Source organism: Lepus europaeus, chromosome 17, assembly GCF_033115175.1.
Source record: "Lepus europaeus isolate LE1 chromosome 17, mLepTim1.pri, whole genome shotgun sequence".
NCBI classification, from domain to species: domain Eukaryota; kingdom Metazoa; phylum Chordata; class Mammalia; order Lagomorpha; family Leporidae; genus Lepus; species Lepus europaeus.
The window spans coordinates 53,270,144-53,297,779 of record NC_084843.1 but is presented as its reverse complement, the minus strand read 5'-3'; the positions used below and the strand labels follow the sequence as shown (position 1 = coordinate 53,297,779).

Below are 27,636 nucleotides of genomic sequence, written 5' to 3'. Positions count from 1 at the left end.
TAAAACACAATTATTTTATTGATTTCTTACAATCATATACTGCCAACTAGCATTACTTCACTCATGCATCATTAAAAACAAAGGATATTTCCTTGCTATTTTCAAATGATGCATTATATAATAAAGTTAGAACTTAAAATGCACCCTGATTAATTATGTAAACTGGTAATTTAAAAAAAAAAGCTAATAATTTGGTTCCTTTCTTCATAAAATGGAAATTTAAATATTTCTCCTGGATAGTCTTGAGGTTATCATTATGTTATGAGTAGTGCAAAGTGTGGCACATATAGTTTCATCTAGAAAGGTGTGTTTCTTACACACTTTATATATATAAGCCAACAAAATGTGCTTAACAAAACACGTACAGTCAATGCATGATGGAAAGCATGTTTCAAATGTAGGCAGCCCTCAGGCCACATTATTTCGGTTTTGCATTATCATTTATGGCATCATAGATTAATTACATATAACATTTTTACACATTTTAACCCTGAAGATAAGAAAAATAACTGTTGCTTGAAAAAATTATTCCAGGTAGCCATTTGGTTTTTATCAGGAGAACAAGGACCTCTGAGAGTTGAGCATTTGCCGAGTCGGAATCATCAGCTTGGGTCCGTGAATCAGAGAGGCGACATGTTTCACAGTGACTTTCCCATAGCCTGGCCATGCCTCCTCGCCCACAGGATGCCAGATGATGAAGCACTTCCGGGATACCCTTGTATGTGTGGTTTTCCCTTTTTTGCTTTTTGTTCTGGATTAACTCGTTACTGTATTATTTCCTTTTCTGACTTCTGTGGTCTTCCATTTTAATTATTCATAAATCCTTTCAGAATATCCTCAGAGAGCTCCATAAGGGGAAGTTCTGGAGATGGAAAATCCAAGGGAGGGAGATTGGGTATTGGAATGTCCTTGGCTTTCCCAGGATTCGCTGCGAACTTCTGCCAGCTTGCGGAGGCTGCAGCAGTTTCAGACTGCGGCGGCAAGCTCCACAACTCGGACTTTTCTACAAAGTCAGCATCTACATCCAGCTCCTTTTCTACCGGGCCTTTTAAAAGTCTGGCCTTTTCAGCCTTCAGTTGTTTGTTTTCTTTCCTTAATCTTTCATTCTCAGCCACAAGGAATTCCACATGCCTCATCAAATCTGCAATTTTGGTTGCCTGCTCCTCTATAATTGTTTTATCATCTTTTGGGGCTTTGCTTCCAATACATGGCTCTGTTGGCTCGCTCTTTTGCTGAAGTAAAAACAGTAGCGTGTCTGGATCCCTGTCAAAGGCCCCCCGAATTTCAGGCAGACGTCTCTCGGTGGAAGGACTGTACTTGTGAGGAAGGAGGAGACTGTGGCCTTCCGCGTCCTCAGCACAGGGTCTGGGAGCTGCCTGAAGATGGGCAGTGGCATCCCTGTCTGGGTGCTGCTGGGCGCGCAGTCGCTCCTCACGCTTGGCTCTTTTCCACCTCTCCTGAATGAGGAGGAGCTGTTTCATGTGGCTGTCCCTTTGCAATTCCAGTGATAAATGAGCCTATCACATAGAAAGAAAGGTACAATTTACAGAACTTCACATTTTAGGTCTCTTTAGTAATGTCCAACACATACCATTCCAAGATCCTCCTTTCTGAATAACAATTTATAAATATGCTTGCAGATCAATATAACCTCAAAATGTTTTCAGAATAACCAGGTCTTTTCGGATAAGCTAACATTTTCATTCATAAGAAAACAACATTCATTGAGGAAGTCACAAGTGCTATTCTCAGTCAACAGACTGAATCAGACTTTCTGCACATGCCTTATTGCTCTGCAATGCCATTTGTACTCTGCTTAAATTGGAAATTTTGCCTCTTCAGACATACTAATTGTAAACCAGTTAAAAAAAAAAGTCTTGTGAATCAGGGTATCTAGATAGCTCAGTGGACACGTGTATCATGTGGCTCTTATGAGCGGGTTCTACACTGTCAAAGGAAGTGCCCAGGATAAAACTCCCCTTCTAGGCTCTCTTGGTTCATTTGAGGATCCACAGGTTTTTCCCTGGCCCTGATACCCCTCACAGAAACAATCCCTTTAATTCAAGTGAGACAAATACTGAGTACTGCCCAGATACTTGGGTCATTTTATAAACAAGAAATCATCTTTGGATAATGTATTTTTAAAACCTAGGTAGGCCCTTCCCATTAACAGAAGACAATTTAAAGTCACCAATGAAATAAATTTAAAAGTACCAGAGCTGTGGGGCCAGCGCTGTGGCACAGTGAGTTAAATCCCTGGCCTGCAGTGCCGGCATCCCATATGGGCACCGGTTCTAGTCCCAGCTGCTTCACTTCCGATCCAGCTCTCTGCTATGGCCTGGGAAAACAGCAGAAGATGATCCAAGTCCTTGGGCCCTTACACCCACATGGGAGAGCCAGAGGAAGCTCCTGGCTCCTGGCTTTGGATCAGCTCAGCTCTGTCCATTGCGGTCACTGGGGAGTGAACCAGAAAATGGAAGATCCCTCTCTGGCTCTACCTCTCTAACTCTTTGAAATAAATAAAATAAATCTTAAAGTACCAGAGCTCTGTAAGAATTCAAGAAAAGAAAAATGGGAGGGTATTATTTAAATTACATTTAACAAGCAAAGGGTGGTCCAAATAGTTTCCCTTGGACAGGCTTGCTGACTTCACTGTGAGCAAATAACCAAATATGAGGCATGATTAGGAAGGGTTCCTATGCATCGCTAAGAGACATCTGGCCATCTGAGATCTCTGAGTAGCCACTAAAAAAAGGGACATGGGGTCAGCGCCGTGGCATAGTGGGTAAAGCCGTCACCTGCAGCACCAGCATCCTATATGGGTGCCAGTTCAAGTCCCAGCTGCTCCACTTCCAATCCAACTCCCTGCTGATGGCCTGGGAAAGCAGAAAATAGCTCAAGTGCTTGGGCCCCTGCACCTGCATGGGCAACCCAAAAGAAGCTCCTGGCTCCAGATCAGCCCAGGTCCAGCCACTGCAGCCATTTGGGGAGTGAAGCAGCAGATGGAAGATCTCTCTCTCTCTCTCCTTCTCTGTAACTCTGGCGAAATTTCAAATAAATGAATAAATAAATCTTTTTTTTTTTTTTTTTTTTTTTTAAAGAAAAAGGGACAGAAGTTCCTGCACGCCAGTTCTGGGACATCCGCAGTAGCTCATGTAGTTTAAATTGCCTTTCTGAAGTACTCTTCTCTTGCCCATTTTTCATACAGAGATTTCAGAGGGGCACAATGTTTTATTTTAGATTTCCAAGTCTCCACCAAAAAAACCTTCCTAAGCCTTGTTGCAAATATCAAGAACATGTCTCACCTGCTCAGACTGTGTCAGCTTCATGGCTTCAGAAAGATAAGCTGGTAAGAAAAAAAAATGTACACAAATATATAAGTGTTGTCATTGTGTAATTAGTCAAAGGAAGAATTTTAATACTCCTCATATGACAGACCGAACTGGTCCTCTAAGCAGTTCTGTCAAATGGAGATTTCCAAATTTGGTTTCTTTTAACTTTATTTATTTGAAAGGCAGAGCCACAGACACACACATACACACTCACAGAGCAAATGAGCCAGTGTGCTTCCATCCTCTGGTTTACTCCTCCAAATGCCTGCAATAATCAGGGTTGGATCAGGAACTCTATCCAGGTCTCCCATAGGGGTGGCAAGGATCCAAGTACTTGAGCCATCACCTGCTGTTTCCTACAATGTCAGCAAGAAGCTGGATGAGAAGAAGGTGGGACTCGACCCCAGCACTCTGAAATGCAGGTGTCCTAAGTGGCGGCTTAATCTGCTGTGCCACAATGTCCAACCCCTGGACAGGATTCTTCTCAAAAAAGGATGTCAGTGATGATCAAATGTAAATATTCCCTACTCCATCTTGAAGGTTTTAGTCTCTCAAAGAGAAAGAACCACCACTGACCGGTAAATGTTACACTTAAGAAAACGAAGCTGGGATGAGCATGCGATGCAGCAGTTAGGATGCTGTTTGGGTTGGGATGGCCACAGCCTTATCAAAGTGCCTGGGCTCCAGTCCTCACCCTGCTTCTGATCCGGCTTCCCAGAGATCTGAATGGAATTCTGGGCTCCTGGCTTTCAACCTGCCGAAGCCCTGGCTGTTACAGGCATTTGGGGAGTAAATCAGCAGACATCTCTTTTTCTGCTTTTCAAATAAATTTAAAATTACAAAATAATGTGAATATAATGATGTACACAGCCATAAAGAACTGAAGATGATCTAATCAGAAAACTGGTTCAGGGAAGAATACTAAGAATTGCCAACAATGCACCACTCACTATGCTCACCAAAATATCAAGTGATTACTGATGACTTTTAACCCACCTGAATACCTGGGCTACATCACTTTGGCCTTGTACACAATTAGTGTTATTGAATTCTTTCTGAGCTGTGCCATCAGTTTATTATGAATTAAGGTATTTACTTACATCTTTACTGTAAGGAAGTTACTGAAGAGACTATAATGTCATTTATGAAGGCCTTTACTAAACTCTTCCTCTGACATTGGGAGCCGATTTTGAGTGTCTGAATTTGTTTGCAATTAATTTAGCCAATTTAAAAATCCTTACTTTTCCTTCCTGGGCTGTTAGAAAGCTTATGGGCAAGTTCTTCTTCTATAAATGTACAGGAACTTATGGTGCATTTTATAAATTATACTCCCAGGTTTTTTCCCACTCTTTCTATAGATCTCCTCTATAAGACATTTTTCACCCCTTCTGGAATAAGGTAGGGTAAAAATATTATTAATGGATTGTATACACTTTTTTAACTCTTACTATAAACTTTTGGCATCTCTTATCCATACGTTGAGTTCATTTCTATCTTTTTGCATTAATCCAAACATTTTAATAATTTTTTTATTTCATAGTTTAGAACTGTCTGCTAGGATATACACAGTCCTTTAGATACAAATTCATCAGATACTACCACTAAAAGAAAAAAAATTGGTTGTTTTATCAATTTTTCCAACTCTTTCTTTTTTATTCCAACAGTCAACCTGTGCAGCTGCACACTGTTTCTTTTCCATGTGTTCATGTTTAAATCTGGTGAGACATTCTGTGTGCTCTGCAACTGCTGATCCAGCATGGATGCATTTTTTTAGATACCCATCTTGACTGCATACATCTGTCTGCCCGTCTAAACTATAGTTTACTTTAAATCCACTTTCTTTATGAAGAGTTTCTACAAAATCAAGCTTAAACTGGAATACCTCTTTTTGTTGAACTTTGAAATTGTAAAAAATGACAGAAGAGAACACCTAAGGATATCCCAAAGTGCAACAAAATTTAATAATCACTCCATAATTTAAATTTTTTCCCACATTCAAATTTTACAACTGGGGTCAGGCATTTGAGATAGTAGTTGTGTCACCTCTTGGGATACCACATCCCATTTGGGAGGGCCTGGCTAGAGTTCTGGCTTTTCCACTTCCAATCTAGCTTCTTGGTACATGCATCCTGGAGGCAGTAGATGATGGCTTAAGCACTTGGGTCCTTGCCATCCACGGAAGAGACCCGGATGGAGTTTTGGGACCCGGGCTTCTGCCTGCCCAACACTGACTGTTGGGGTCATCTGGAGAATGAACCAGCAAATGGAAGATCTGGCCCAGGCTTGGCTGTTGGGGTCATTTGGAGAGTGAGCCAACAGATGGAAGATCTGTCTCTTTCTGCCTTATAAACAAAATGAACATAAAAAAATTTCATAACTTGGGCACTAAATTTTTTATGCTAAAAATTATATAGTCTCATTACATGGTTATAGACTTTCTCCAGATTCACAACAGGCAAAAATGCCTACCAAGACAGAAACACAGGAAAGGTGAATCTACCTAGAAAATTTGAACAATTCTGATACAAGCTAATATTTAAAGTAGAAATGAAGTAAACGATGGGGATAAGGAACTAAGAAAACATAAAGGCACTATTACTTCTTAAAATAGTATTTATTACTATTCTATCAGGAATCTGTTAAGGTAGAAACAGCACAAACTGTGCAGCAAAACATCTTCTGATAAAGACTGATCTCTTCTAGAATTATTTGAGTTTCATGGGAAGGTCCAGGTTCAGATTTGTTTTCAACCAAAGTATTGATCAAACACAATTAAATATTATGTCTACCTGTCTTCTGAAATTTTCATTTTGAGTTTTAAATATTGTCAATAACTATTAACTTCCTCATTTAAGTTTTTACTTTTCTTTCTGAAATTGAGATGAGGGGTGAGGGGAGGAGGGCACAAAGACTCTTCTGTCTGCTGGTTCACTCCCCACAAGCCTGTAAAGTTGGGGCTGGACTAGGTCAAAGCCAGGAGCCTGGAGCTCATTCTAAGTCCCCAACATGGGTGACAGGGATCCAAACAATTAGCCATCATCAACTGCTGCCTCCCAGGGTGTCTATCTAGCAAAAAGCTGCTGCTTCAGAAGCCAAGCCAATACTAAAACCCAGGAACTGACAAGTAATGTGGGCATCTCAAGCAGTGTTAACTGCTATACCAAACACTTGCCCCAAATTTTTGCTCTGTTTGTGAAAGAAATAAAATTCTCTTAGGATCTGAACTGCAGGATACAGATAAGAGAATTACCAATCCAATTACAACTGTTAGTCTAAGATTTTAAAGCAACAGATGTTTCTAACCATGCTGAATCCCCAGACTCATTGGCTTCTTAGTTTTTTTTTTTTTTTTTGCCAGAGTGTCTTGGCTTTCCATGCCTGAAATACTCTCATGGGCTTTTCAGCCGGATCTGAATGCCTTAAGGGCTGATTCTGAGGCCAGAGTGCTGTTTAGGACATCTGCTATTCTATGAGTCTGCTGTGTATACCACTTCCCATGTTGGATCGTTCTCTCCCTTTTTTATTCTATCAGTTAGTATTTGCAGACAAGCTTTTTGCAACATAGAGGGGGAAATGTGTACACTTCTCCACCCTCCTCCCAGACTCAGACATGTTTTTCCTTTCTGATCTACTATCCCAGCTGATCTTGCAAATGAATGCTGTTTCATCTACTCCCCAGCTCCTGTCCATCAAGAGCAGATCCTGCTTTTTGCCAAAAGGAAAGGGCAATCTAGTTTCAACACTCAAAAAACACACACTACAAAGCATAGACATGACATAGTCCTTAGCTATATAATCTAAGCTTTTAGTCTCAATTTCCTCTAATCTGTGACAACTAGACACATTGGCCCCCCTTCTTTGTTCTTATGTTTTTGTTTGTTTTTTTTTGTTTTTGTTTTTGTTTTTGTTTTTTTGACAGGCAGAGTGGACAGTGAGAGACAGACAGAGAGAAAGGTCTTCCTTTCCCTTTGGTTCACCCTCCAATGGCCACCACAGCTGGCGTGCTGCGACCAGCGCACCGCGCTGATCTGAAGGCAGGAGCCAGGTGCTTCTCCTGGTCTCCCATGGGGTGCAGGGCCCAAGCACTTGGGCCATCCTCCACTGCACACCCTGGCCACAACAGAGAGCTGGCCTGGAAGAGGAGCAACCGGGACAAAATCCGGCGCCCCGACCGGGACTAGAACCTGGTGTGCCGGCGCCGCAAGGCGGACGATTAGCCTATTGAGCCGTGGCGCCGGCAAGTTATGTCTTTTCAGGCTTTTCTTCTTACAGTCTTTTTCAGATATTGGCCTTTCCCCTGTCACATCTCTAAAACGATTTCCAAATACATTTCTTCCTTTCAGAATACACAAACATCTATACCTTCTCAAACACCTGTTGTAAACCCTAAACAGAAGTCAGTTTAGAAACAGCTCACTCTAACCACATCAGTTTTCAACTCCATTCTAAAACACAACACAGGGCTATTTTTACCCAAGTCTAAACTCGAAATCCACTCAGTGGGTTTTGCTAATCAAATTAACTTCTATCTCCATAACTAAAGCTAGTGTGATCTAATAGGCTGCCTGTATCTTTTCTACTCCTGAGAATGTCACAAATTTTAGACAGGAATAGGGTTGGGGACAGGTGGAATTTTAAGTCCAACATTAGTTTTCAGTCTTTCAAAGACAAGGATTGTTAGTAATTCAACTTTTCTCCCTTGTATATATTCACAATGTCCTACAGCGTGGCACACAACATATGCTGATTCTCTCCATTTTAACCTATGGTGCATATGTGTAGCCATTTCAGGCTAAGTGTTTCACTGTGGCATTCATCTAGTTTTCTTAAATAGTTAACATGTAGCACATTGCCTTGTAGAGACTTAAAAATTAACAATTTGGTAACAAAATATGGCTAAGGAAAGATTTCAAAAGCACTAGCTGACAAGCTGAACATTATACAAAGTCCCCATAAAGTTCACCATAAAAATACACAAAGATTTATAGGTGTATCTACTCAGTGTTCAAGCCCACATTAGCTACATATGATACATTCACTGACAAAACTAATTCTTCAAAAAACTAAGACTTGAAATTTTCTCTGAAACTTACTTGCAAAAGCAACTAAAAAATAAACTTATACAAACTAGTGCTCACTGTGCAGTATTTCAGCAGTAAACAGCATGGGAGCCAGGGAAAACACAGCATTGATCATTGTAAACCAAGGGAAAAGAAACTGTCACCTAGCAGAAGGACTGCAGGGCTTCTTCTAAGAAAGGTAGCCAACATCCATTTTGAATGCAATATGAGTAAAATGCTTCTATCCCACAGATTTCTAGTTTATCTTCAATCAAAAGAAAGTAGTCTTGGCTGACACCGTGGGTATAGCAGGTAAAGCCGCTGCCTGCAGTGCCAGCACCCCATATGGGCACTGGTTTGAGCCCCAGCGGCTCCACTTCCGATCCAGCTCTCTGCTATGGCCTGGGAAAGCAGTAGAAGATGGCCCAACTCCTTGGGCCCCTGCAACCACATGGGAGACCTGGAAGAAGCTCCTGGCAGCTCCGCCCATTGCAGTTATTTGGGGAGTGAACCAGGGGATGGAAGACATCTCTCTCTTTCTCGCTCTCTCTGCCTCTCTATAACTCTGCCTTTCAATAAAATAAAATCTAAAACAATAAAAATAAAAAAGAAAGTAGTCTGTATAAAAACTGGCCCCCCAGGATCTGTTTTTTTAGTTCAACGTATCTAGATTGCCTGAGTGGAATAATATTAGGTTTCTGATAAAAAGCCAACAATTCTAAAAATTCCTTACCTAAACGAAAACCATCATCCACATGTTACTACATGCATGAATGCAAAGAAGAAATATTCAGAAAGGGTGCTAAAGAAAGACAACAGGAAAATGCTCCAACATTTTAGGTGGCAAGAGGCTTTGTGGTTAAATTAGTTTTCACTTTCACAACCTAAAGTGATGAACTATTGGAAGCTCATACCCCTGTTTTATAATAATGAAGATAGGGGCCAGTGTTAAAGCAGAGCACATTAAGCTGCTGTCTACCAGCATCTGGTATAGGAATGTCAGTTCAAGCCCCAGCCTCCTCGTTTCCAATCCAGCTCCCTGCTCATGCATCTGGGAAAGCAACAGAGGATGGCCCAAGTGCCATCCACATGGGACTGAATGAAGCTCCTGGTTTCAGCTTGGCCCAGCCCTGGCTGCTGTGGCCATTTGGTGAGTGAACCAGTACAATGTAGCTCTGTCTCTCCTTCTCTGAAACTCTGCCTTTCAAATAAACCAGCCTTCAAAAAAGGGGAAAAAAAAAAATGCAGGTGCAGGGGCCCAAGGACTTGGGCCATCTTCCACTGCTTTGCCAGACACATTAGCAGAGAGCTGGAGAGTAACTGGGACTCAAACCCACATCCATATAGGATGCCGACACTGCAGATGGCAGTTTAACCTGTTGCACCACAGAACCAGCTCCTATATTCAGTATTTTTTAAAAGTATTTATTTCAAAGACAGAGACTTCCCATACAGTGATAAAGTCTTCAAATGCCCATAATGGCTGGGATTGGGATGGGTCAAAGCTGGAAGCTTGAAACTCACTGTAGATCTCTCATGTGGGTGACAGGACCCAATTTCATGAGCCATCACCACTGCCTCTCCAGCTCCACATTAGAAGGCAGATGGAAAAGGAGCCAATACAGGCACTATGATATGGCACACTGGCACAGTCTTAACCAGCATTTTAATCAGTAGATCAAATATATATATATACATCTTAAAATTTTTAAAAACCTCACCTGCAGCCTTTTTGTGACAAGAAATAGCCTCTTCATATTTCCCTCCAGCCAGTAAACGGTCTGCTCGTCTGCTCTGTTGATGAGCCTGGAAGACAAAATTATAAATCATGACTTTAAAAAACCTTATAAGATTCAAAATGCTTTTTTAATGCCACATATCAAACTTTACAGCTGCATTGGTAACTTGGGAAATATAATGAGTAGAGCCTAGATCTAACTCCAGCATTTGACTAGAACTGGTGACTTCTCTCACTCCACGAATAAACCCTCTCACGATTAATACCAGATACTCAATCTATCAGTGACCCACATCCTCCCATTTTTCAGAGATAAACCAAAAGAATCACAGCTATAAGTTATTATCCCAAATTTGTATTTTCTTAATATTTTTTAACAAGCTCCTTTCAAAATAATGGTTATCTTACAGACACTTTTACCAATCTTGTATAGTTTCAAAACTAATCAGGAATTCACTTTTAACATAACAAATCCCAAATTTCTCTCTCATGTCAATTTTTCCCTTTCAACATTAGGGTTATCTGTTTGGAAAATCAAAGCTTTGTTCATCACACAATTGAGGAATTAATGATATCATTATTTAATATCACAGGGCAGATCTCACCAAAAGAACAAACCTGGAAGTTCAAATACCAAAAGACCTTAGTGACTCTGAATGTAAAGGTAATGGATTGGCTACACTGTCACTGGTCTCCCTATATTTGTGTTACACTTTAAGCATTTCAAAAGAAGTTTACAAACAAAACTATTGATACTTTAGGTTTTTTAATTTATTTATTTGAAAGCTAGAGGAACAAAACTACATTTGGCTGGTTCACTCCCCAGATACCCACAATAGCTGGGGATGGGCCATGCTGAAGCCAGGAGCCAGAAACTTCACCTGAGTCCCTCATAGGGGTGGCAGGAACCCAACTATCTAGGCCATCATCTGCTGCCTCCTAGGCACATTAGCAGAAAGTGGATGGAAGTGGAGGCCAGATTAGCCAGATCAGACTAAGACTCTAACAGGGACGCAGGTGCCCCAAGCAGCAGATTAACCCACTGTATCACAACAACCACCTGCGAAAAGCGCTTTAATAGGCATTATTTCACCAGCTTTCACTACAAGCTCATGAATGTGTTTCTCTATCGTATATACAGAGGCCAACAGATTGATGGGGGGTCACATGACTTCCATAAGATTTTTAAAGTAAATTATACATTATATTCTTTTTTTTTAAAGATTTATTTATTTTATTTGAAAGTAAGAGTAACAGAGAGAAGGAGAGGCAGGGAGAGAGATCTTCTATCCACTGGTTCACTCCCCAGATGGCGACAATGGCCAGAGCTGTGCTGATCTAAAGTCAGGAGCTTCTTCCAGATCTCCCAGGTGGGTGCAGGGGCCCAAAGACTTGGGCTATCTAGTACTGCTTTCCAAGGCCATAGCAGAGAGCTGGATCGGAAGTGGAGCAGTCAGGCCTCGAACTGGCGCTCATATGGGATGCCAGCACTACAGGCAATGGCTTTACCCACTATGCCACAGCACTGGCCCCAAGATTTTTACAACAAAGTAGACACCATCAGCTAATGTCTTGTAACAAGTGAAATGTTTTCTTCACTAAAAAGCTAAAATATGACTTAGCATAGCTTTTCAAAAAGCGAGCAGCATTATATATCCACACTCATAAAAGCAGTATTCACAACAGCCAACAGTTAGAAGCAACCCCAATGTCCATTCAAGATGAATGGATAAAACGTAATACATAGCTCGGAAGCGGCAAGATGGCGGAATAGGAAGGGAGCACATTGATAGTTCAGCAAGACACAGGTTAATAAAAGTGGAGATACTGCAGGGTCAAGGAAGAGTAGGGGAAGAAACAGCAGAGGAAACTCTTCCGGAACTAGTGATTCACAGTGGACCTGCATGGAGAGATGGGAGCCCAAGTTCGGGACACCAGCGGCAGACTCAACGCACCAGCGCTGGAACGCGAGGTGAGCCGAACCACAATAGCCCGAGACACCAGCGGGCAAGCGGAAAGAGGAGACTAGAGGGAACGAGGCTTGACTCCGTGGGGAAAAGTTCACCAGGCTAACTAGAAGAGAGAGAGGAAAAAAAAAAAGTGACCGATACAGACACGAGTTTCTCTCTCTCCGCTCACCCCTCAAAGGCGAGCAAGACGAAGAGCAGGCGCCATTTTGGACATACGTCATAAGTAGGGCAACCTCAGGTCTGCACCGGCCCTGAGCCTGGCAGAAAAACCTGACTCTGGGGGGGTGAAATAACAGGAGATTAGAATCTAACTTGGCAACCCAGTGGGAGACTGCAGGAGAATTGGAGCCCACACTGAGGGCAGCAGAGATTCCCTGTGTGGTCCTTGGGAAAGAGCTTCTGATCTCTGGCTCCTGTGGGTATATCATTCGCCTGCTAACTACCTCCAATTACGTTCAGCTGTGTGGAATTACTTCCCTTTTGAATAGAAAGAAAGAAGGAAGGAAAGAAAGAGAGAGAGAGAGAGAGAGATTGATTTACCACGCCTAACCTGGAAGTGTCATCTTTGACACACCCTCAACCCTGAGGAACCAAACACAGCTCTCAGTCCACACTCATCTCAAGCCTCTAAGGCTCCACCGAAAGCAGACAGTCCACTTAATATAGAGCCATAGTGTAACAAGAAAAAACACCACAGTGAAGAAACCAAATATCTCCAACATGCCAAACAACAAACGCAAAAACCAAGCTAACAAGAACAAGGAAGACACCATGACGCCCCCAAATGAAAAAGACACCCCAATTCAAGATTATGAAGATGATGAGATAGAAGAAATGCAAGAAGCGGATCTCAAAAAATTGATAAGAACATTAAGAAGTTCTCAAAAACAAATTCTTGAACTACAGAAATCCTTAATGGACAAGATAGAAAATCTCTCTCGTGAAAATGAAATATTAAGGAGGAATCAAAATGAAATGAAACAACTAGTGGAACAAGAAACTGTGATAGTGACGAGAAATCATAATGAAATGAAGAATTCAATAGATCAAATGACAAACACATTAGAGAGCCTTAAAAACAGAATGGGCGAAGCAGAAGAGAGAATATCAGACTTAGAAGACAGAGAACAGGAAAGGAAACAGGCAAACCAAAGAAGAGGAAATTAGAAACCTAAAAAATATTGTCAGGAATCTACAGGATACTATTAAAAAACCTAACATTTGGGTTCTACGAGTTCCTGAAGGCATGGAGAGGGAGAAAGGATTAGAAGGCATTTTCAGTGAGATACTAGCAGAAAATTTCCCAGGTTTGGAGAAGGACAGAGGCATCTTAGTACAGGAAGCTTATAGAACCCCTAATAAACATGACCAAAAGAGATCCTCACCACGATACGTCGTAATCAAACTCACCACAGTGAAACATAAAGAAAAGATTATAAAAGGTGCAAGAGAGAAACGTCAGATTACTCTTAGAGGATCTCCAATTAGACTCACAGCAGACTTCTCATCAGAAACCCTACAAGCTAGAAGGGAATGGCGAGACATAGCCCAGGTACTAAGAGAGAAAAACTGCCAGCCCAGAATATTATATCCTGCAGAGCTCTCATTTGTGAATGAAGGTGAAATTAAGACTTTTCATAGCAAACAGAAACTGAAAGAATTTGTTGCCACTCATCCTGCCCTGCAAAAGATGCTTAAAGATGTGTTACACACAGAAACACAGAAACATGGTCACCAATATGAAAGAAGGTAAAGGAAGGAAACCTCACAGCAAAAGATCACAGGAAGCTCAATTTCTCTTTGACATAGAATTAAACTCTGATGCTCTGTTAAAGCAATGAGTTAAAGTAATCTATTATGTTCTCTTGATGCCTGTTAAATTCTAATTGTTCAAAAACAGCTGAATTTTTATTAAGAGCTATGGGTTATTTAAATATGTGCTTATTTTCAAAGATTTGAATAATCACCTTGTAACAATGATCAAATTTGGTCTATGTTATGTCATGATTTTAAGGAATCTTATTTCAACCAGATATTTTGGATTTTGAGCCTTCTTGGCATTCTTGACAGGCATTCAAAAAATCAAAGTTTCAAACAATCTGGACTCTAAAATTTCCAGTAAATCCTGGACTTTGGTTTTTCCAGTTTGGGCCCAACTGAAAAAATCAAAAGACCTATGTCTCTCATATTATAGAGACACCAACTAATCAGGCTATTTGGATTATATTAGAAGTATTGTCAAGATGTGATGTGGTACCAAACTTTAAGTTTCTATAATGGAAAATGCTATTAATACAAATGTTTGAGAATTAAAAAGTCTAATGATTTTGTGTTACTAGACATGATAGTTATCTTAATGAGAAAGCCCCAGAGGCCTAAAGGGTTGAATACTTGTAAAATCCTACAGGTGCTTTCAAAAATACTGTGAAGTAAGCAAATGCCTCTTGTTGGTTGATGAGTTTATAATTTTAAACATGGCGACTTAAACTCTTTTGGCATCCATAGTTATATATGATTTGCTGCTCATAAAACTAAAGTGTTGTTGGTTCTGTGTTTAGCTGTCCTCCTATAGGTTCCTATGGACTTTTTCCAGCCACTTTTATTGTATTCAGTACTTTGGGATGGCTCTGTAAAAAGATGAAGCCAATAATGTATTAACAGTACCAACTGAGAGAAAGTATGGTTAACTGCAGTTACTAAAAACAAAAAGCAATTCAAATCAATTGGCAATCTACAAAAAGAGTTAAAGATTTTAAAAGCTATTATTAAAATTGCTATATTGGTCTATTATGCTATGTTATATGTGTGTACATATTGTATGTCCACATGGGGAAATTTTATTAAGAGTTTTATTTTAAGTGGCTTATAGATAAGATTGTCCATAAATTTAAGCTGCTAAAATCAATCAAAGATACATTTTAATTTGTGTGACCTGAATCTGTGTATCATATGTTTTATACTTGTTGGTAGAAAGAAACTAAAAACATTTTATATGGTTGTGCTTAAGTTTACTGGTTAAACAAACTACACCATGTTAGATATTTAAGAGGTGTTTCCAAATACATGATTCTTAAAATTTATAGAAGGCATTGGTAAATGTTTTCTTAAGTTGTTATCTAATGGTTGAAACGGTTTGCTAAGTATTCATGTAATATTGCTATTGTCAGCAAGCAATCTAGGACTTGCTCCCTCATTTCTCTATCCTAAGCCCAACTTGTTCTTTCATTTCTCTATTCTCTTCAAGGTAGGAAACTAATTCTATTATGAAGGAATCTGTAGGACGCACAATTTAATCTTTAGACCTCATAAAAGAGATGGCTAACATTTTTCTGTAATAGCATAGCCAAAATAAGAACTTAAATAATAATCTCATAGCTAGATTCACTTCGCCATCAGCGAAGTATACAGTAAGTAGAAAAAACCTCCCTTTCAGACCAAAGGGAGAGAAAGTTTTAAAGTGAGAATATAATTTTCCTCATGGGCATTGTCTACCTTAGAAAAACTACTACAGAACATGCCTGTGACTATAGACTTGTAGTTCAGGCCAACGAAGATTAGAGATGGGACTTGGGCACTCCCTTGACTTGCATCCTCTGGTCTGCTTTAACACAAACCAGGAGGAAAAGAAAGCTAGGCATCAGAAGCAATGGGTGGCAGGCCTATTAATGGCTGATCTGTACAGTGATCTGCCCTCAAGGAGACCCAACAGGCCAGTCCACTGCAGTGGCTTTCAATGTGGTAAGCCTGGGCTTCAGCAGAAGTCAGCTTGTGAAGAGCCCTGGCAGCTCTGCCAAGAGTTGGATCACTGGAAATGGACCTGCCCTGGAGTCGAAGGATGCCCAGGTCAGAGCCACAGATCTTATTGGCTCTAAGCTGAAAAGCCCTTCACTCAGCCCAACTTCCAAAGTGACCACTGCAGCTGAGGGGATGGTCAAGTAGGGTCAGCAACATTGCAGGCAGAACTGTAAATTTCTTGTTAGAGATGCCACCTGCCTTTACCTGGCCAGCTCTCCTCCCAGGCCAGCCAAGTAATGAAAGTCAACAGAGTGCCTTCCCCTAGGAGGTTCACACCTCCCTTAGGATATACCCCATGTGAAGAGATAGATAGGTCTGGGCCTCTTAACTTACAAGGCCTAAAGCCCACCAGATGATTATCAAGCCCCTTCTATCAGGTTCTATTTGCCTCTCAATCAGAAAACTTAATTGTAGCTTAGACAGCACCCTTCTTAGCTCCTCTAATAATGACTCTGTCCTTTGTACTAGACCCTGTCTAGCGCACTTGGGCCTCATTCCTTTGTAATCATAACCTCTACTCTACCACCAATGGCTCTACTCCCAACCTGTGTGTACTGATGGTCCTCTTCCCCACTTAATGCTGTATAATTGTTCAAACCTGGTAAATACCACTCTTAGGATCATTGGTTACTATCCTCACTCTTTTATGACCTTGTCTAAATATGATCAGCGTCGGCAAACTTGGAAGGCTTCCATAGCCTTGGCAACTCATGACGACAGCCTAGGGTGGTTACTGGCGCCATAAACTAGAGTGTCAATTTGTTGGGTCAACAACAGGAGCCACTGTGCACTTGCTCCTCATGTGGGATCTCTGTCCTTATGTACTGTACATTTTGATTTAATGCTATAACTAGTATTCAAACAGTATGTTTCACTTTGTGTTTCTATGTGGGTGCAAACTGTTGAAATCTTTATACTAAATTGATCTTCTGTATATAAAGAGAATTGAAAATGAATCTTGATGTGAATGGAAGGGGAGAGGGAGCGGGAGAGGGGAGGGTTGCGGGTGGGAGGGAAGTTATGGGAGGGGGAAACCATTGTAATCCATAAGCTGTACACTGGAAATTTATATTCATTAAATAAAAGTTTTAAAAAATGTAATAAACACAATGGCTCATAATTTTCTCTTTAAATGGAAGGAAACTGACATATTCTTCAATATAGATGAACTCTTTAGACATTACACTAAGTGAAATAAAACAGTCAAAAAACATACTGTATGATTTCACTTAAGTGAGATATTCATAGTCACACAAACAGGAAAATAGAATGGCAGAAATTGTTACAACTGAATGAGAGGAGAGGAAAATGGGGAGTAGCTGTTCAACTGGCATGGTTTGTTTTATAAGATGAAATGTTTCAGCAATTTGTTGCACAATGATGTAAATTTATTTAACACTACTAAATTGTACACTTAAGGGAGAAACATTGTGGCACCACAGGTTAAACTGCCGCTTTTGTCACTGGTATCCCATATAAGTGAACCAGTTCCTATTCTGGCTGCTTTGCTTCCCAATCCAACTCCTTACTAGTGCATCTGGGAAGGCACAAGATGGCTCAAGTCACTTGGACTCCTGCCACCCAAGTGGGAGATGTGGATAGGGTTCCTGGCGCCTGTCTTTGGCCTGGCCTAGATTTTTTTTTTTTTTTTAACTTTTTTTTATAAATTTATTTGACAGAGTTAGAGAGAGAGAGAGAGAAAGAGAGAGAGAGAGAGAGAAAGTTGGTTCACCGTTGGTTCACCCCCCAAATTGGCCGCTATGGCCAGAACTATGCCGATCCAAAGCCAGGAGCCAGGTGCTTCTTCCTGGTCTCCCACAAGGGTGCAGGCGCTCAAGCACCCAGGCCACAGCAGAGAGCTGGACTGGAAGAGGAGCAACCAGGACTAGAACCTGGCACCCATATGGGATGCTGGCGCCACAGGTGGAGGATTAACCAAGTGAGCCACGGTGTGGCCTGGCCTAGATTTGGTTGCTGTGGCCATTTGAGGGGGGAGACCAGTGCATGGAAGATCTGAGGGGGGAGACCAGTGAGTGGAAGATCTCTCCCTGTTACTCTATCATTCAAATAAATATTTAAACTATACGTGTTTAAGGTAAAGTTTTTTAAAAATTTAACACAAAATTGCACATAGCTACGGGGGTACCATGTGATATTCTGATATTTGTGTAATGCTCAAATCAGGATAAACCTATCTCCTTAAACATTTATGTTAGGTTTTTTTTAAATATCACTTTTTTAAAAAGCAAAAAGCAAATCTTTTTTAGTTAGATGTAAAATGATTTATCTTGAATACTTTTCAAAAAATGTCCCATTATAGCTTTTGGAACAGCAGTTAGGGTACCACTTGGGACATCCCAACCCACAATGAATGCCTGGTTTATGAGACCTGTCTCCACTTCCAATTCCAGCTTCCTACTAATGCACACACTGGGAGGCAGCAAGTGATAGCTCAAGTATGTGGTTTCCTGCCACCCACATCGAAGACCTGGACTGACCTGGGTGCTTGGGGAATAAAACAGCGGATGGGAGGTGTCTAGCTACTTGCCTCCCAAAATTTTTTTTTTAAATTAGAAAAAAAGAAATGTGTTATTGATGCCTCATAAAAACACTTTAGAGAATCATTTTACAACTGGGCTTACAGATATTCTGGGCATGTAGCCGGTATAAAACAGAGGTGAAGACAAAAGTAGAAAAGGCACTTCCATCAACACACGCTGTTTATATTTTCCCCACTTCTATTTTTGTAAGAAGAAATAATCAACACTCTTTAAAGGCAAGATCATCCCCTTGTTTCAGAGGCCTTTGATTCTTCAAACAGTAATTAAACAAATATTTCTCTAAGTCACATTTTATTCTTGAGAATAATGGGTCACCAAGAAATGACTGGAGACTTAATGGATGAATTTTAACCAGGGAGTTTTGAACTGAGCAAAAAATATGTTCTGGACACATAAGCATTTCCCAATAGCCAGAAATGGCACAGATCTTTGAGGACAATAATGTACATGATGAAGCAAGCTAACACAAGCAGTGATGATTACCAAGATTTCTCTAATGAACATGTTCTCATTATACTGTTACAGCAAGTGCATTCAACAAGATTCTGGGTAGGCAAGAAAAAAGGAATGGAAGGGTAAATCTGTAGGTTTACCTCTGAACTTTCGAAGCAGCCCAACAGAGCGAGCAAATTTCTCTGAAATCCCAATCTACCTCATACCTAGCTCTACCAAGACCAGGGTTCTGGTATCAAGAGCTGGCTCTTTCACTAAAGCAGCTAAGTTATTTGGACCTTAAGGATCCCATTTCCTCACCTGTAAAATGATGGCTTTGGACCAAAGATGTGCTTCTCAGGGTTTAACGGGAATACTAATCACCTGGGGCTCTTCTAAAAATGCAGACTCTGACTCCGCAGATGGGAATAAGGCTTGAGATTCTACTGATTCTACTTGAGGCTGAAACTACTGCTCACAGACACACTTCGAGAAACAGAGACAAGAGGATATCTGAGGTTGTCCTATGCTAACACTACTATGAGGACTTGGATCACTTTCTACCTTGAAATATGGATATTAATTTGGCTCCCTAAACTCCGTGCTCTGATGACAGAATCAATTGCTAACTGAACTGTTCAACGCCAATAAAAGTTATCAAGCGGTGAGAGCAAAACCCCAAAAACTTACCCTGCCAATGTTTTATTTTAGTCTCAGATATTATAGATTCCATTAAAAATATGTGACTACTCTAGGTTTTTTGGCACTGATGTAAACAAATGTCCTACTTTAAAAAGAAGTACAGTTCCTACTAAATTCTTATTAGCATGAACAGAATGAATAGTCTAACTGCCTACGCTTACAATTTCAGCTTCAACAATTATGAGACAAAAAACCTGGCTTTCTTAACTACTTGCCTCAGTTTCCTCATTTCTAAAATGAGAGTGGTTGTGAAAATTATTTAAAATATCACAGTGCATAGAATAGTACCTGGTACAACATCTCTATGCTAAATACTATGAAAGACAATAAAACTGCTGGAAGTAGCTGCTATCAAAAAGTTGACAACGAGGGCCGGCGCTGTGGCGTAGCGGGTAAAGCTGCCGCCTGCAGTGCCATCACATATGGCTGCTGGTTAGAATCCCGGCTGCTCCACTTCCAATCCAGCTCTCTGCTATGACCTGGGAAAGCAGTGAAATATGGCCACCGCACCAGTGTGGGAGACCCAGAAGACCCAGCTCCTGGCTTCGGATCAGTGCAGCTCCAGCCATTGCGGCCATCTGGGGAGTGAACCAGTAGATAGAAGATTTTTCTCTGTCTCTTCTGTACATCTACCTTTCAAATAAATAAATAAATAAATCCTTAAAAAAAAGTTAACAATGTAGTTAGGTATACCAGGCTAAACTGTGTTTTTAAATAACTGAAGATAATGTAGGAACTTATTGCAGTACTAATTCTTATTTTTAAAACAACCTTTGGGGCTGGCACTGTGGCACAGCAGGTAAAACAGCTAGCTGCCTGCAGTGCCAGCATCCCATATGGCGCCGGTTTGAATTCCGGCTGCTCCACATCCGATTCAGCTCTCTGCAGTGGAAGATGACCCAAGTCCTTGCAAGAAGTTCCTGGCTCCTGGATTTGGATCAGCACAGCTCCAGCCGTTGCAGCCATCTGGGGAGTAAACCAGCAGACAGAAGATACCGTGCTCACTATCTCGCTTGCTCGCTGGCTCTCTGCCTCTGTAACTCTGACTTTCAAATAAACAAATCTTAAAAGAAAAAAAAAAACCTTTAAAGATGTCACACAGAGGCCAGCACTGTGTCTTAGCAGGTAAAGCCACTGCTTGTGGCGTAGGTAACCCATAGGGGCACTGGTCTGAATCCCAGCTGCTTTACTTCCAATCCAGCTCCCTGTGCTGATGTGCCTGGGAAAAGCAGTGGAGGACGGTCCAAGTTCTTGGGCCCCTGCTCTCACGTGGTAGAGCCAGAGGAAGCTCCTGGCTTTGGAGAGTTCGGCTCCAGCCATTGTGGCCAGCCAGGGAGTGAACCAGTGGGTGGAGGATCTCTGTCTCTCTCCAATTCTGCCTTTTAAGCAAATAAATAAATCTTTTTTAAAAAAATTCATAATAAAATACTGCTCTTGGTAGAGTAAGTCATTAAAAGTAATCCTATAAATATACTCGATAATTTTAAGTAGTTGTGAAATTCAAAACAAAATAGTCCCATCCACCACTTCTCCCTGCAAGCTATACTTCTTCCTAGACAAGCTATATAGTTCTTTTGGGAATGGCTAGGTGTGAAGCAGCCAGGCCTGCCAAGGCAAAGAGGAGACTCCTGACAACATCTGATTACAAGGTCTCAGGAGTTCTTGGACCCACCTACACTGTACCCTGCCCTTCCTGTGTCTGTCTGTGTAGTCCAATAAGTTATCCCTTTGGGTTTAAACTAATTTCAAGTCTGTACCCATCATCCGCCACCAACAAAAATCCTAACCACTAGAACCAGGTTACTAAGTAACCTCACTGACAAGTACTTTCTTAACTCTACATGCTGCTTTAAAAACACAAAGTTGTGGTGCAGTAGGCTAAGTCTCTGCCTGCAGTGTCGGCATCCCAAGTGGGTGCTAGTTCATGTCTGGCTGCTCCACTTCCGATCCAGCTCTCTGCTTATGGACTGGGAAAGCAGTGGAAGATGGCTCAAGTATTTGGGCCCCTGCACCTGTGTGGGGGACCTGGAAGAAGCTCCTGGCTTCAGATCAGCTCAGCTCCAGCCACTGTGGCCATTTGAGAAGTGAACCAGCAGATGGAAGACCTTGCTCTCTGTTTCTCCCTCTGTCTTTATCTCTCAAATAAATAAGTGAAATCTTAAAAAACTTTAAAAATACAAGTTTGTGGTAGGCATCTGGCACAGCAGTTAAGATGGTTCTTAGGGGCCAGTGCCATGGTAATCATGGGTAAAGCCACCACCGCCTGCAGTGCTGGCATCCCATATGGGCACTGGTTTGAGTCCCAGCTGCTCCACTTCCGATCCGGCTCTCTACTATGGCCTGGGAAAGCAGTAGAAGATGACCCAAGTGCCTGGGCCCTTGCACCTACATGCGAGAACTGAAAGAAGCTCCTGGTTCCTGGCTCTGAACTGGCTCAGCTCCAGCTGTTATGGCCATCTGGTGAGTGAACCAGAAGATAGAAGACCTCTCTCTCTGCCTCTGCCTCTCTGTAGCTCTGCCTTTCAAATAAAGTAAATAGTCTTTATAAAAAAAAAAAAAAAAAAAAAAGATGGTGCTTAGGTCACCCACATCTCATATCAGAGAACCTAGTTCAAGTTCCACCTCTTCCACTTCCAATTCCAACAACCTGCTAATACCTACTCTGGAAAGCAGCAGATAGCCCACTTACTTGGTTCTCTGCCATCTAGCTCCAGCCTGGCCAGCCCTAGCAGTTGCACACACTTGGAGTGTGACCCAGCAGATGAAAGCTCTCTCGTCTCTCAAATAAAATGAAATTAAGTAAAAATTTTAGAACAAAAAATAGGTTCAATGTTGTCTTCTTTTTCGAAAGAGAAAACTATTACTTTCATAATTTCTAATTTACTTCTTTTCCTTTGTAAAAGCTGTACGTAAAGATGAAAAGGAACACTACACAGTATAAAGAACCAAAAGGAAGGCAAAAGAAAATGTAACATATGCCTGACCCTATGGTAGTGCCTTCAGTTGGGAGCAAACAAGAAACTTTATTCATTCTCTTTCCCAATCAACTCACAAGTCTCCTACTAACAAGTGGCAAGCATTACCTCTGAACAATGAGCACGGAAAGGACCATCCAACTAATGCAATGTAATTATATTTAGGATAACTGTTCAAGTGTTAGAGAATTCCAGGAAATTTAAAAAAAAATTATTATTATTTTCATTTATCTGAAAGGCAGAAACAAGAGCTCTTCCACCTACTGGTTCAGTACCCAAATGCCTGCAATAGCCAGGGGTAAGCCAGACCAGGACGGAGCCAGAAGGGTGGCACTCAATCCAGGTCTCTCACATGGGCAGCAGGGTTTCAAGTACCTGAGCCATTGCCTGCTGCTTCCCCAGGTATGCGTTTGTAGGAATCTGGAACTGGATGCGGAGCCGGCTCTCAAACCCAGGCATCCCAAGCAGTATACAACTAGTGTACGACCACTGCAGCAAAAGTTCACCCCTCAGGAAGACTTCTTTTTATTTTTAAATCAAATATTTTTGTCCTCCTGTAGTTTCCAGTTTAGCTTGCTTTTCTTCAAAACTGCCACCATCCACTGTAAAGACAGTGAGAATCTAGTATAGTACCTTTCAAATTACAGCATGCAAGCCACTAACAGGTTGTGAAATCTATCTAGTGGGTCACAACTAGTTTTTTTAATATAATAGTAAATGTTATAGAAAGTAAGTAGTAAAAACTTTATTGTTTCAGTGAAACTTACTGAATCCCTGCTTTTTGCACAATTCCAGGAGGCACCTTTCATAATCTAACAGCTCTGTCGTAATACATATACGTATGTTTTGCTTTCTGTAAAAATGTCTCACTGTAGATCAGTCAACATGAACAAATGCTGATATAATAAAAAGATCAATATTTATTTAGGCTCTTGCTTTTAAATCCCATTGTCACCACTTACTCTGAATTTCAGTCTTCATCTGTGAAAAACGGGAATCTGTCCTATAGCTGTTTAGAGGACCAGATAAATAATCTACGTAAGATGTCCCCCTCCCCCAATTACTAACTGCTGGATATATTTTAGTGCCCTACCACCTTTCTCCGGGGTGTTTCCATTAAGCCCAGCCTTGCTTGCAACAGAGGATGAATTCTCCTTGCAGTTTTTTAAGGCAACAAGGAAGAGATTCAAATAGCCTTTTTACTTTAAGGATTTTACTGCCAATATCAGTATAGTTATCATGGGATGGTTAGGAAGTCTCCAGGTATGTACATGGATATTCTCTGGACCATGTTATCTGATTCCTTTTCTTAGATGAGAAGCTTGGAGGTTTCTTTACTTACCTATGTGAGAACTGACCATTCTAAGGAGAAGCTCAATTACTCAATAAATATATTCCCAGTACTCTTTAAAGGACAAACACACAGACAACAATTATGGTCACGCAGTCACATGGACCTTGCCCTTTGGGGTAGGTAAACAAGCATGAGCAACAGTCATTTATAAATTAAGATCTGGCATCACTTCTCAAACTCACAGCAAACAAACTGAAGAACTAGAAATTATCTAATGTTTAACATTTGCTATCAACACTCACACTACTAAAATGACATGTATGAAAAGAAATGCCTCAGTCTACACTAAGTAATTTTATGGTATAATTTTTACACGTCAAAAATTTGACAAAAAGAAAAAAGTTAACAAAACAACTCAAAGTCCAAAGACTAGTTATTTTTTCCTTTAATGGAAATAACATTTACCTTATTTTGCTTCTGACCAACTTTAAAACAAATGAACTGGGGCCAGTATTGTGGCATAAGGGGTTAAGCCACCACCTGCGACACTGGCATCCCATATGGGTACCAGTTCGAGACCCAGCTGCTCCCCATCGGATCCCAGCTAACATTCCTGGGAAGGCAGCAGAAGATGGCCCAAGTCCTCGGGCCCCTGCACCCACATGGAAGACCCACCAAAGTTCCTGGCTTGGACCTGGCCCAGTCGTGGCCATTTGGGAAGTGAATAAGTGGATGGAAGATCTCTGTCTCTCCCTCCCTCTCTCTCTACAACTCTACCTTTCAAATAAAATAAATCTTAAGGTAATATAACTAAGCCACATTATCTATACAACATATTAAAAATATCTATTTCAAATTACTCTCCAAGATATCTTTTAAAATTCACTGTGAGGAAGTAAGTCTACAAACTCTTGCTGCAAACCTAACACGAAACAATCGACCCTACAGCAACAGCACTAAATGCTAACACAAGCTACACTTCAGTAAGGACCATATTGAAATGAAGACGATGAGTACATTAATATAGAAGCATTGCTAGAAAGAAGTCATGATATCAAAATGAACTGTGATCCACAGTGTATTTGAGCCATTGACCTCTAATTATTTAATTTCTCTCAATATGAGCTTATTCATCCATAAAACTGGGAAAGAATAAATTACAAGGATATTCTTAGGACAAAGAACTATACATCTATGTACTGTAGTCCCTAAACAATAAACTTAGACTACACTGTGATGCTATTTCAAAAGCCTGTGTATACTAGTGAGATTTTCAAAGGCACTCATTAAATCATAGCACTGACAACTACCACACTGACTCAACAAGATACTTAGGTATCCACTAACATAAAAGAATGTAATAGCTTTAAAAAAACTAAAATGTTGAATGACAACTGAATTACTAATATTTAATATACAGTTAAGATCATTCCAGTAAATGTTAATCTCTGTTCCAATAAACAACTAGGTTTGAAATTAGATCTTTTGAACTGCAAAAAGATTTAAAAATTCATATTTCTGACATTTGCCCACGTAAGTTTTAAGGCTGGATTATGGAATTATGCTAGTCCTAATGGGACTGTTTCAAAACTCTCCTATAAAAACAAAATATTGTTGCTGCCATTTAGCTAATATTTCCTAAACTGGTGATACTGCTGCTCCATGTACAACTGTTGCCCAGTTTCAGTTTTCTCATAAGACACTGCACGCTTGTGGGCAGCTGGCTGGGGTTAGGCTGCAGCCTGTCTCCAAATAAAGTGGAAACTAACTGGAACTGAACCAATGGTCATTCTGCAAGGACACTTGAACTCTGAAGCACTTGTTAAACTGCTACTTATTTCTAGTAAGATTCCCATGAAGTCTTAGTATTGAGAGTCATCCATTATATCTCATTACAAACTGTATGACACCCTAAAAACAAAGATACAAGATATTTCTGTGGTTTTTAAAAAGATACAAATGTAGCCCAATTCTCAAGTATAAACAATGGTTACTAATGGGGGCACAGCTTAACTTAATGAAACTGGAGGAGGCTCCTCAGCCATTTCGAATCCAAGCTTTAGGTCCTAACCTATAGGCTTACAAAGCTCAATAGTTCCAGAGCGTCACTCTATAAGTGAGGTTTAAAGCAAGGACTGAAGGTATTGTTATAATAGCTAACTCTTACACTGTACTGGGTACCTGACTCAATTCCAAGCACTTTACACATCTATTTACTCCCTAATCCTAACAAACCCGAAACTGAGTTAAGTAATTTGCCCAAAGTTACACAGCTGTCAAGTGGCAAAGCCAGAATGCAAACCCTAGCAGTTTGGCTCGAGTCTTTACGTGTGTGTCTGTGTCTGTGTCTAAGTTCTCATTTTATTGGAAAGGCAGAGAGATTAATCTTCTATCAGGTGGTTCACTCTAAAATGCTCACAACTGCCTGAGGCCTAGGCCAAGAGCCCAGAATACAATCTGGATCTCCGAAGCGAGAGGTAAAGATCCAAGTACTTAAACTATGACTTGCTACCTCCTAGGCTGCAAATTAGCAGGGAGTTTGAATTCGAATCAACCATGGGACTTGAACCCAGGCACTCTGATGTGAGAACTGTATGTCCCGCAGTCTTAACTGTTGTGCCAAATGACCCAGAATCTATAACCTTAAATCACCAGGTTCCACTGCTTCTCTAGTTAGAACCAGTCCAGGGTTCAGAATTCCAACGTGAGAAACAAAACCTCCATAACCTTTTCCCCATCCCATCACCTCAAATGGATTGCAAACCTGTGACTTCAAAAGTTATTTGTCTGCAACCTAATCAACTTGACGTTTGCATCCAACATGGGTACACTCTGTGGGAAACCGAAAGATGAAGTGGCCAGTCTGGAAAGAACTTGTGTTTCTTGGCGGTGGGTGGGTGGGTGGCTGTGTGTTTTAATTGCAACACCTGAAATCCCTAAGACTATAATAAAATAGGCAATCAGCACTAAAACTGGGAACCACAAACATTTTCGTGTTTTCAAGATTACTAGCGATGAAGCCGAGCAAAAACCAGCTGTCTCTAATATACTGGGGGAGAAGTGAGGCTCCGTCACTGTATCTGAATACCAGACATGGGTAAGAAAAACGAGGAGGGAATTAGTACTCCATTCCTCAAAAGCGGAGAGGCACACCCAGACCCCAGCTGGAAGTTCAACCCAGCATCACACACCGTTTCTGCCTGGCCGGCTTGGGTGTCCTTCCAGGCTGCAGGAAGATGGCTACGTGGCGTTTGGAGGCATTCCCCCGGCTGGTGACACCCCCTGGCCTGGGACCCTGCAGCAGGGGACACCCGAGGTAGTCGCAGCCTCCCAGGAATTCCGCGAGGAGGACAAGGTTTGGGGCAGCTCGCCCAGGACCCTGTGTGCGGGTCAGGGCCTGCGTGCTGCGCCCCCCAGTCTCTGCGACCACCCGTGCCAACCCCGCCTCCTGGCCTCAAGTGTCAACCTGCACTCCCACTCCCGAGACAGGACCCAACTCCTGAGGCAAAGGCACTCGAGAGCGGACGCGCCCGGCCGTGGGCCACTCACCAGGTTGAGGGGTCCTTCCATTACTTCCATAGACCCCGGGGTAAGCGGTGGCCTGAGGAAGCGGAGCAGCGGCGCCGGGGAACATGGAGGGGCGTAGACACGGAGGGCGACGCAGCGGCGGAGACGGCGCCCCCTCTCCGCGCCCCGGGAGCCAGCGGTGGGAGAAAAGACAGCAACAACCACACCACTTCCTCCTCCGGCGCCGCGCCGCGAATCCGCCGCCTGCGC

At 41.5% G+C, this 27,636-nt stretch overlaps 1 protein-coding gene across 4 annotated transcripts; it reads right to left on the bottom strand.

Annotated features, from left to right (window-relative positions):
- On the bottom strand, positions 1-27,636 carry NRBF2 (nuclear receptor binding factor 2). 4 transcript variants are annotated; one of them, XM_062214766.1, is made up of 5 exons: positions 27,409-27,636; positions 10,114-10,198; positions 3,547-3,688; positions 3,306-3,346; positions 1-1,517 (listed from the first exon to the last, which is right to left on the bottom strand). In XM_062214766.1, exons 2-5 carry the CDS (start codon positions 10,147-10,149, stop codon positions 807-809), a joined length of 930 nt encoding a protein of 309 aa, XP_062070750.1. In that variant the 5' UTR covers positions 10,150-10,198; positions 27,409-27,636; the 3' UTR covers positions 1-806. The 4 variants fall into 4 exon arrangements, with proteins under 4 accessions (XP_062070750.1, XP_062070751.1, XP_062070752.1 ...); XM_062214767.1 differs by lacking the exon at positions 3,547-3,688; XM_062214768.1 differs by lacking the exons at positions 3,306-3,346; positions 3,547-3,688.

What these genes read in the sequence shown, in the direction of transcription:
- NRBF2 (XM_062214766.1), bottom strand. Translation starts at nt 10,149, where the DNA reads ATGAAGAGGCTATTTCTTGTCACAAAAAGGCTGCAG. An exon ending in TTGTCACAAAAAGGCTGCAG is followed by an intron (nt 3,689 to 10,113) that starts GTGAGGTTTTTA and finishes CTGACATTGTAG; the next exon opens with GAAACAGCAGGTGATGGCTC. An exon ending in CACACTGGCTCATTTGCTCT is followed by an intron (nt 3,347 to 3,546) that starts GTGAGTGTGTAT and finishes TTTTCTTACCAG; the next exon opens with CTTATCTTTCTGAAGCCATG.